The sequence below is a fragment of the Malus sylvestris genome, chromosome 14 (assembly GCF_916048215.2).
Source record: "Malus sylvestris chromosome 14, drMalSylv7.2, whole genome shotgun sequence".
In the NCBI taxonomy this organism is placed as follows: domain Eukaryota; kingdom Viridiplantae; phylum Streptophyta; class Magnoliopsida; order Rosales; family Rosaceae; genus Malus; species Malus sylvestris.
The window spans coordinates 1,006,504-1,017,630 of record NC_062273.1 but is presented as its reverse complement, the minus strand read 5'-3'; the positions used below and the strand labels follow the sequence as shown (position 1 = coordinate 1,017,630).

At 37.7% G+C, this 11,127-nt stretch overlaps 1 protein-coding gene and 1 long non-coding RNA gene across 3 annotated transcripts; both read left to right on the top strand.

The window, feature by feature from the left end:
- Positions 1-215: 215 nt before the first annotated feature.
- Positions 216-2,891, top strand: LOC126600107 (transcription factor CSA-like). The gene is made up of 3 exons (XM_050266648.1): positions 216-1,319; positions 1,544-2,017; positions 2,238-2,891. Exons 1-3 carry the CDS (start codon positions 857-859, stop codon positions 2,519-2,521), a joined length of 1,221 nt encoding a protein of 406 aa, XP_050122605.1. The 5' UTR covers positions 216-856; the 3' UTR covers positions 2,522-2,891.
- Positions 2,892-4,070: 1,179 nt separating this feature from the next.
- On the top strand, positions 4,071-8,366 carry LOC126600122 (uncharacterized). Of its 2 annotated transcripts, XR_007615356.1 has the most exons (5): positions 4,071-4,795; positions 4,878-5,041; positions 5,498-5,564; positions 6,419-6,496; positions 7,869-8,366. It is a non-coding gene; the product is annotated as an uncharacterized LOC126600122 (long non-coding RNA). The 2 variants fall into 2 exon arrangements; XR_007615355.1 differs by lacking the exon at positions 7,869-8,366 and having other exon boundaries at positions 6,419-6,833.
- The last annotated feature ends 2,761 nt before the right edge of the window (positions 8,367-11,127 follow it).

Here is an 11,127-nt window from a genome sequence, read left to right as displayed (position 1 = left end):
TGAAGATTAAGACTTCGGTCCTTGAAAATTTCCGTTCTTTGAAAACGAAGGAAAAAGAAACGTTTCGCAAACAGACAAACAGATTCTGGTTTTCCCCAAAACCCAATGCCAACGCACAAGAAAAATAAATAAATAAACAAAAGAAGATGGGACAAGCAATGCAGCACTACGAGTACAACTAGTAGTACTTCTACGACTACATTAATCCCCTACCCAACCCTCTCACGAAAATCTCAAACTCAAAAGCATCGGTTTTTAGAGAGAGAGAGAGAGAGAGAGAGAGAGGCTGGATCCCCACCACCACCACCCACACGAGCGGTTCTCGAAGTGCAAGCACAACAGCACAGACTTTCCTGCTTTCCAAACAATCCCACCACCCCATTTTTTCCATATGAGAGAGAGAGAGAGAGAGAGAGAGTATGATGATGATATCAGTTTAAAAATAAGCACCCTGGCTCTTTGAGAGGAGGAGAGAATCAAATTTCAACCGTGCGGTTTTTTTGTTTATTTCTTTCTCCCAAACAAAACCCATTTCTCTGTTTCCTGTTCCCTTTCTTGTTTAATAGATTTTCTCTGGTTTCTGCTTTTTCTCTTGCATTTTCTCTCACTTTCTTTCCTGCCAAACAGACCCTTGTTTGAGTGAGTGATCTCACAGATAGAGTGGTCTAACAGAAAAAACCCGAATCTTGGTTTCTGTTGTTCTACCCTGTGGCATTGCACTTTTTACGTTTGATAAAGAAACCACCCCAAGTTTTCTGCTTTTTTTTTCTTCCATTTTCTTCTAAAATTCTGCATCTTGGGTTTTTACCCTTCTGATTTCTGTTTGGTGGGTTAATTTTCCAAGTGAGAATTACTAATGGGTTTTCAACATCTGAAGAGTGATTGTAATGGTTTCACCAGATACCAAGATTTGAACTTTTCGCCACCACCTCCTGTTTCTAATCAACTTTCTCTCTCAAACACCTTTGGTGGTTCTTCTACTTCTGCAATGGGGCTTGGGCCTTTCAGTCCCTTATCATCCCAGCAAACCAACAAACCATGGAGTTCTCAAGCTTTGGAAAATGGGGGACCAAAAAATATAAGCGATCATGGTGTGCTTTTTGGGGTTGATCTGAAAAGGCCCGTGCCTTTGAATTTGAATCTTGTTGGAGAGGAAGATGATGATGAAGATAGGAGCCCTGCTGGTGGGAGAATTAGTGCTAAGAGTTGTGCCAGAGGCCATTGGAGACCAGCTGAAGACTCAAAGCTCAAAGAACTTGTGGGACAATATGGTCCTCAAAACTGGAACATAATAGCTGAGAAACTTGATGGTAGATCAGGTAAACCTTTTTATCCCCCTCTTTGAATTTGGTACTTTCATAGTAAAATGATTTTCGCACTCATTTTCTCATTTTTCGCACCCATGTTTATTTCTATCCCTCGGATGTAAAAAAAGGATGTTAAAAAAAAAGTGCGGAAAATCACTTCTCTTTAAATGTTTTTGATTATGAAAATGTAAACTAATTAATTTGACATTGTTCATCATCTGATTTTTTATTTGTAGGGAAGAGTTGCAGATTGAGGTGGTTCAACCAGCTAGATCCAAGGATCAACAGAAGGGCATTCAGTGAGGAGGAAGAAGAGAGGCTGTTGGTTGCCCACAGACTCTATGGCAACAAATGGGCAATGATTGCAAGGCTCTTCCCTGGAAGGACTGACAATGCTGTGAAGAACCATTGGCATGTGATCATGGCCAGAAAACACCGAGAGCAATCCAATGTTTTCAAGAGGAGAAAGCCCTCTTCTCCTCCACCTCCATCTCCTCCATCACCTCCTCCTCATGTGGTCGCTAATTTCCCAAAAAATCCTTCCACCAGTACTGAATCAACCATCTCAATAAGTACCATCAATGATGACAGCACTCAGTCTGCCTCAACCTGCACTGATCTCTCCCTCACTCCCTCAAACAAACCACCTCCCACCTTTTTCACCAAGTTCCATCCTTTTCATCACCACCAAAACTTTGGATCACATTTAGGTATGTGAGTGTTCCTTATGTTACCTCTTTTTTCACTTTATAAATGAATCATAACAAATGCATGACCAAATTGTTCATTGGTCGGTGCGGATTATACCAAACTCACGTCCTATCAGAAAGTTAAACGAATCTGGACGAGAACAATATAAGATGGGTTAATTAGTTTATTTAAAATTATAATCTATATTTGTTACTTATTATTATTTTGTTGTTGTTGCAGGCTCATCATCAAGTGATGGGGGATTTAAAAAGATGATTGGTAGCAATGGGAATGGTTTCTGCAGGAGCACTGGGCCAGTGAGAGGAGTGGGAGCAGCAGCTGCAGCTATGATGGGTGTGGATAATTCTGGGCATCAATCAGATTCAATTTCAGATATTTCTGGGGATGAGTCAGTCACCACCACCAGGACCAATCTGTCCTTATCTGGGGAAAATCAAAATCTGCATCATGAGAAGATCTCCAGCATCCATTTCATTGATTTCCTTGGGGTAGGCACTCCTTAAAAAAAGAAGTGGGTTTTTAGCCAGCGAAAGCGGATTTTCTAGTATGTATCGGTATATCCAGAAAAAGCCTAAAACTTTAGCAAAAGTGCAAGAGCTTAATATCCGTTATGTGGTTAAAAGTAGGTCTGCAAATTGAGAGGGGGCATAATCTCTGCAGTCTTTGTGTACAGTTAGTTCTATAAAAGGCAAAAGAGAAACTACAGTGAAACTAGGTAAAAGAAAACAGGGGAGAGAGTTAAAAATATTTGAGAGTGGGTTAAAGGTAAAAGTCTTTGGATGTTGTTTTTGTTGCGTGGCATTTTGTACACAGTTGCTTCCTGCAGACTACTTACTGACTCAAATCAATGAATGAAACTGCCCATGTTTTTTAGCGACCAGTGTTTTAAATGTCAATTCTGTCAATGTCATTTGTGAGTTTTGGTATTACTTGTTTGACAATGTTTTCCTCGCCCTTGCATTTACTAACCTCCTTTTGTGCTTATGGTTTCTGCATTTGTGAGGTATGTGCTTTTATCGGCAGTAATGCAGTTCCTACATGAATGATGTATAAAAATTGAGGTATGCAGATGTGGTAATTGGAAATTTCACAGGAAACTGCACCTATTAGTACTCCTACGAGACTTCTCTTACGGTGGGTAATATACGAGGACTTGGTGGAACGAGTTACCGGCATCATAGCACTGTCGGGTAGAAGGCCATGGAGATGGTCTTTGACACAAGGTCATTGAAGTCTCTTTCATACTATACATGTTTGAGGAAATAGTACTAACTATCTTCAATAGAAGGGCTAAATATAGTCCCGTCTAGAATTATATGTTTAGCCACGTGCAGAATTATTGCCATGAAAAAATTATTTTTAAATGAACAATGTCAGGTCATATTCATATACCATCTCTAATCAAAGGGACTACCCCTCAATAATTTATTAATTTTAAGTTTATATTTTAAATTTATTGATTAATTTAATTAAACTACTGTTAGATGTTTTTAAATGTACCTGTTAAATTTGAATCAATTATTGCAATTGAGGAGTCGAGTCTCAAACAAAGGGCTAAGAGGAGGGCAACATTTGGCCAACATGGTGTCATTTTGGCTAAATAATGCATGGTAGGCTCCATGGAATTATAGCTCATCTATCGGTTGAAGATAAGTTTTGGGCAAATCAGGCCATTTGTTTTGCTTTTTGACCTTTAACCTTCTCAATTGGAGATAACATGATGTTATATTGACAGGGCATTGACTAGGATGGCCAAAATATCCGAGGGTTTGGGTAATCACGATTATTCGCTCATTTATACTTGATGGTTACGGTTATGGGTAACCGTTTAAATAAATACACTATTATCAGTATAACTATTTACTTATGAAATATAGATAGATGATTATGAATATTAGCCTCAGGTACAAACAAGGTAAACATTTAACCGTTCCTTCTAATTTGTTGTTGTAGTTCGTTTGTGAGAGAGATATCTCCTGAGCTATCCATGTCCTTTGAGACTCCAATTTGCAAAAGACAATTGCTATTTTGGTGAAGGACCTCTGCTTGTCCATCCAACTCCATGGCTTCTCACGCCATGTTTTTCCCTTTCATTTCTGTTCTTTTAAATTGTGGTGCAAATTGTTTTGGGTTAGGATAGATGGAGGAAAACAAAAAAATTATTCCATTAAATTGTAAATTTGCCTTTTTCTATTGCCAAAAATCTTGTTAAGAATATGCTTTCTCTTAGCACACTAGCTGCATCTATATTTTTCTCACCACGCGTAAGTTAGAAAGGTTGATAATTGATTTTGAGAAAATCAAAGGTTGCCTCCATGGTTCTAGCATACACCTAGAGACGAAGTCAGAGATTTGTATGAACAACGGCATCCTCAAATAATAAAGCCACATTTAAAAGGCTCAAAAATTTACTTAAAAAAAGACACTGATATATTAACCTATACAGTTTTTGTCATAGCCCGTCCCAGAGATATGTATTATTTTATTCTCAGTGATGTAAAATGACGATTTTAACCGGGGACGATGAATCTTGTGGTGCGTATGCGTGACTTATTTTGGAGACCTAGATGTTGATTTTTTGTGGTTTTGATTTGGTGACCCACGTGGACCACACACACACACACACATTATCCTTCTTTCTCTTCCTCCCCGTACTCTCTCTCTCCTTGCTATATGTACGGACAAGAGCATGAACACCCCAAACTTCGCAGATCGAAGGTTTTGAGTGCACCATTGTGTTCCTCGTGGTGCTACGAATTGTTTGGTACCAGTTCCAGGTAAGGAATCCTTCGAAAATTCGTGAACCCGTAACCCAATTTTCATGCACTGTTCATACTCACGTAAAACCTTGTGTTTTAGGGAAATCTAAGCCCATAGGAAGCTTAATGAGGCCCTCACGAGTATCGGGGTAGTTTGTTTGAGGAATTTGGACGTTGGGATCTCGATAAACGACGAGTTACAGGTTTGGTCGGAATTTTGAAGCTTCCCCGACGTGATTTCGTGAGATTTGAAGCTTCAAATAGGTATAACGCCATTCTGCTCACTCTAAGCTTTCATTTGGTTCAAATTTCGAAGAAAATGGTTGAAAAATGAGTGAGAATAGACATTTTGAAGTTTTACCCAGTTTTTCGGCTACCGGCGACTTGCTGGAAACGAAGACAGAATATTCCATCAGTTTGGACAGAATATTCTGACGCCGTCAGTTAGTTTGGACAGTTACCGTCGGGTTTAACGAAACATTTCGGGGAATATTCCTAACGGTAGTTAGGGAATCCGCAGGATTCCTTGCCGTGCACTCACTGGCGCGTGGCAGCGCATGAGGGGTCCAAAATTTTTTCTAAAAATTTGGGGATGATCCTAAGGTTGTGTAGGTCACTGTGGTATATTCATATACCCATTTTGAGCTATGTATGAGAAGTTATTAGCTAGTTTTACCTATGAGCTTTAAAATAACGTTTTTATAGTTAATTCGCATATAGGTGAGACGTATCCCGAGGACGAGCGTATCCAAGGACGACTCGGGGGCTACAACCTTTCGACTTACCAGTGAGTGGGCTTTTGGTTTTCAGTATATATTATATACTTGATATGTTCCCAGAAAAATATGTTTAAATGTTTATGCCTTGAATGCCATGCATATGAGTCTATAATTCGTTTATGAATTGGTGCGTGATACATTCTATATATAATTGTGGTGCTGTGGACGCTCAGGTAAGCTCAGGTAAGTCATGTTTGGTTATATGAATCATCGATGATGTGATATGTGATTGAATAATGTTGAGCTCATAAAGCTGCACTTAGGGTGATTGTGATTTAGCCAAAGATATGATACAAGCTTGTTTATTATGTCACCTCCCGCACCATATGCTCATATTGGATCCAATTTAGGTGCACAGTCTTGTCGTACAGACCTTATTTATGGTTCCGACTCGTAGGCGACTAGCGATTTATCGCCCGGTTATTATGTGAGAGTAGTATTAAGCATGATTATATTACACCCATTATTGTCGTATAGACCTTTTTGTTTGGTTCCGACTCTTATGCAGTATATTGCCGTATAGGTCATAGTAGTGACTCCGGCTAGAGTGACTTTTGAGTTATGAATTCAGCAGTACAGACTACCATAGGGGTTTCGGCTCACATGTATTATTTCTATGAAATTATTCTTACTTGAATTGCTTACTCCGTTATATCTTGGCATGACATACATATGTTTATGATTATGTGAAGCATGATTGAAAGGTTATGATTACATATATATTTATGTATATGCTTATATTTTGATTCTGGGAAAAATTATACATGTTTTACAACGAGGGATTAGATATATTGATAAATGAAATGGTTTTGTAAAACATTTGTTTTTACCCACTCATGTTTTCTATTTTGCTCCCCTCCAGGTTTTAAGTAAGCTTGCTGTTGGTGGCTTGAGGACGTCGGCAGTTCTGACCTACCTAAATAATAGTAGGACATTCCTGGTATTGTATAACTAGTACTTGTCCTACTGGACTGCACCTAGACTTATTATGCTCTCATTAGGAGTGTTTACTGTTGTAAATAGCTCTTCTCACTTCCTATTTAGTAGTGCACTTTAGTATTTCGGTTTTTAATTATTCATATATTTCTTATCTGTATTGCTTCCGCACTGTGCACATGGCTACGTCACTCTCACGTGATGGCCAACATGCCTTGATCTCGGTCGGGGTGTGTCAGTTTTACATACAATATATTACAATATTCCTCAACACGTTTTCATGTTTTGGAAGTGTTGCATGACAACATCATTATCAATATCAACACATATTTCTCTCTCTATAAAAATAATCATGTTATCATTCATCCATCTCCCATCCGATTTCTGAATCGACTCTTCAGATATTTCATAGCTGAAAATGTTATTTCAACAATGGCAATAGCAACTAAAAAAGTTAGTGCTAATGTCACAAGCAAGTAAATTAGTAATTAATTTAATTGTCATCACATGGGGTACTGTGGATACAATACGGTAGAATTATTTTAATTGTCTACCAAGTTTTACTTGTAGTTTAATTAGGACTGATTATTGGAATGCAAAACTATATAATTTAAAAATAAAAAAAGACCTAATTGGATAAATGGTTCTCGTGGTGATAAGGTAATTGGAAAATAGTCTCGTGCTAAAAAAATTAGGATATAAACCCACGTGGTGTAGTCCGTTAGAAAATTTAGTTCAAAAGTGATTTTTTCGTTAAATGTTCGTTAAATAGAAGGGTAAAAATGTATTTTAACATGTGCACCTTTTCTTCAATGTCTGTCTGCTCTCTCTGATTGTGTGAAATTTTTGGGATTTTGAGTCGTTGAAAAGGTGGCTAAGATGAATTTGAGCGATGGCCACCCTATTGTTGTTCAAGAATGGAGGTTGCCCACATTTGTAATATATTTATGGGATTAATCTTAGTTTACTATCATGAAGTTTCTTGGTTTTCAACATTTAATACATGAAGTTTTTTTCATCCCAGAGTGGTACATACAGTCATAATTTTGGGACATTTTCATACATTCATTAAGTTTGCTGTTAAATCAACCGTTAATTGGTGAATAGGCACCATGTGTCATAGGGGCCCATATAAATATTAAAAAAATTAAAAAAAAAGTTTCTGGCCTGTCCCCTACCTCAACCCCCAACCCCCATTCCTCTATTCTCTCTTCTGCACACCCTCTCCGCGCACCTACCCTCAATTCCCTCTCCCAAACCCCTAATTCCATCTCCCCTTTTTGCTTCCTTTCATTCTTCTTTTTCTCCTTATATTTTGTCCATTTTTCTTGCTTTTTTTTTTTCAAACCGTAAAATTTACATAACCCAGTTTTCAGGTGGAGCTTCAGCGACATGGGAGGGGGTTGGTGCGTAGCCAATTGCAGCCGTCCATCTCCGTTTCCACAAGCAGACTCTCACCCCTTTCTATGTGATCCAACAATGGCGACTTCAATTTCCAAGCTCTTTAATCCCACCTCGCTTCCTCCTTGTCCTCCATCTTCAGCTGCAGAATGCTGTAGCCCAAGTGTTCATCGAGCGTGAATTGCAGAAAAACGTCATCGTATCAGCTAACTTAAAAAATTTCACAAGGTAAGCCCAAAAAAAAATTTAATTAAACAAATATGTGTTAAAATTAAACAAATCCAAACTTGTACATGTAAAAGACGCAATGAGAAAAATGATGTAAGAAAAAGAGATGGTTTGTAAACTGTATTATATAATTTTATATAGTTAAACCTAGAGAATTCGGATTAGTGACTAAATATTTGGTGAGCTACATTCGAAATCAATCAAAATTACATGTAAAATTTTATTTTTCACCGAAAGCTACCTGAGCAACAGCCCAGGACAGCCGTTAACCTGGCTTCGCCAATGTTCACCACCACCGCCATTGAAGAAGAAATGACACATTATTTGATTTGATATCAAAAGTTCATCTGGAGTTCTCTTCAAACCCCTCCCGCCCTCCCCCAAAACTCCCCATTTTCCACCCACCACATCTCTCCCTCTCTCTCTCTCTCTCTCTCTCTCTCTCTCTCTCTTTATATATATATATATATATATATATATCCGACTTTGTTTAACTCCATTGATTGAAACCTTATTTCTTTTCAACTTTTAATCAAGGTCCATTGGTTTTAATAAACATCATTAATTATTTCAATAATAAAATATTTTACATATCAAGATAATTAAATTTTATTTCTAAATTATTCATTTAGTGTTGGAAACTTTACATTTGATAAATTTATATTTATGGCTAAATTTTGTATTATATATTTTTATTTTTAGTTTGTACCCATTTTAATTTGCAACCCTTTTTTTAAATTATGCCAATTTTCTATTCAGTTTTAAAAACGATAGTTTTTGTTAGTTTGTACCCATATATTAATTTCTTTTTGTGTCCATATTTTCAAACTTTTATTTTTACACATATTTTTTGACCTTTTATTTGTACCCATAATTTATTAATAATGTACCCATTTGTCTTTAAAAATGTACCACTTTGTTATGTAAAATGTACACTTTTTTTGTGTGTAAGTACGATCTCTTTTGTGTAAAATGACACACCCCGACTGAGATTGAGGCATTCTGGCCATCACGTGAGGGTGACATAGCCATGTGCACAGTGCGGAAGCAATAAAGATAAGAAATATACAAATAAACAAAAACCAAAAGCTACTAATGTGCACTAATAAACGAGAAATGCTGGGAGTAAGATACAAGTGTAAATACTCCTAATCAGAGCATAGAAAGTCTAGGTGCAGTCCAGAAGGACAAGTACTAGTTATACAGTACTAGAAGATATCCTACAATTATTTTATTATGTCAGAACCGGCGAAATCCTTGTACGCCACCAACAACAAGCTTACATAAAACTTGGAGGGGGCAAAACAGAAAACGTGAGTGGGCAAAAACAAATGTTTTTCAAAACCATTTCATCATTAAAATGCTCTAACCACTCGTCGTAAAACATGTATAATTTTCCTAGAAATAGAATATAAACATATGCATAAATGTATATATAAATATCTCAATTCAAATCATGCTTCACATAACCTTATTCATAAGTATGCCATGTCAAGATATAAACAAAATAAGTAATTCATGTGAGAATAAATTCATGGAGAATAACGTATTAGCCGGAACCCCTGTAGAAGTTTGTACGGCTGAATTCTTAGCTCATTAATCAATCTAGCCGGAGTCGCTACAATGACCTATACGGCACTACACTGCACATGAGTCGGAACCACTAATAGGGTCTGTACGACAAGGCTGGGTGTAATACAATTATGCTTAATACTACGCTCTCATGATAGCTGGGCGATAAATCGCTAGTTGGAACCACAAGGCTGAGTTGGAACCACCTATGATGGTCTGTACGACAAGAGTGTGCACCTAAATTGGATCCAATGTGAGCATATGGTGCGGGATATGACATTATAAACAGGCATGTGCCATATCTCGGTCTAAATCACAATCACCCTAGGTGTAGGTTTATGAGCTCAATGTTTCTCAATCACAACTTTAATCACATTCACAATTCATAACTCACCTGGGCTTACCTGAACGTCCACAACACCACAATTATATATTATGAATCATATACCAATTCATATACATAATATAAATTTATATGCATGGCATTTCAAGGCATACTTTCAATTAAATGTTTTTTCTGGGAAAAATATCAAGTATATAAGTATATACTGAAAACCAAAAGCCCACTCACTGGTATGTCGAAGGGTCGTAGCCCCCGAGTCGCCCATGACTGCGCTCGTCCTTGGGATAAGTCTCACCTATATGCGAATTAACTGAATAAACGTTAATTTAGAGCACATAACCAAAACTAACTAATAACTTCTCATACATTGCTCAAATGGGATGTATGAATATACCAACGTGATCTACATAATTTCTCATACACAGCCAGACGTGCCGCCCACGCGCGGGCACGTGCCAGGCACACTGACGGTAACAGTAACAACGTTAGGGAATATTCCATCCAAAACAAGCATATACCATTAATTATTAACGGCATCATCCAACGTCGTTAGCACATTCCATCAAAACTAACGGAATATACCTTCATCTTCTTCGACGAGTCGCTAGACGCTGGTGACTTCGCTGGTTTCTGGGTTAAATTTCAAAACCTTATATCTCTCTCGTTTTAACACCAAACTTCATGAAACTTGAACCATTTTAAAGATCTCACCAAGACGAACAAAACCATACCTGAGTCGAGCCCTGAAACCCCCGGAAACCCACCGAAAAAAGCCTTGATATTCCGGCAATTCTTAAAACTCGTCGTTCTCGCTATTCTGAAGTCCAAAATCTTTTAATGAACCACTCCTAGCCTCGTGAGGACCTCCTTAAGCTACCTATAAGCTTGAAATCCCAAAAAAACATGAGATTTTACGTTTGCATGAATAGTACCTTAATCGGAGTTTGAGAGAAACTAGGGTTTTCGAATGAGCTCTTACCTAAAAATGGTACCATTCAACTCGTATGAACCTCAGGGACACAATGGTGTCATTTAAACCCTCGATCTGCGAACTTTCCACTGGTTTTGTGTTGATCCGTACGAAAGAGAAG

What these genes read in the sequence shown, in the direction of transcription:
- LOC126600107 (XM_050266648.1), top strand. Translation starts at nt 857, where the DNA reads ATGGGTTTTCAACATCTGAAGAGTGATTGTAATGGTTTCACCAGATAC. An exon ending in GAAACTTGATGGTAGATCAG is followed by an intron (nt 1,320 to 1,543) that starts GTAAACCTTTTT and finishes TTTTATTTGTAG; the next exon opens with GGAAGAGTTGCAGATTGAGG. An exon ending in AAACTTTGGATCACATTTAG is followed by an intron (nt 2,018 to 2,237) that starts GTATGTGAGTGT and finishes TTGTTGTTGCAG; the next exon opens with GCTCATCATCAAGTGATGGG.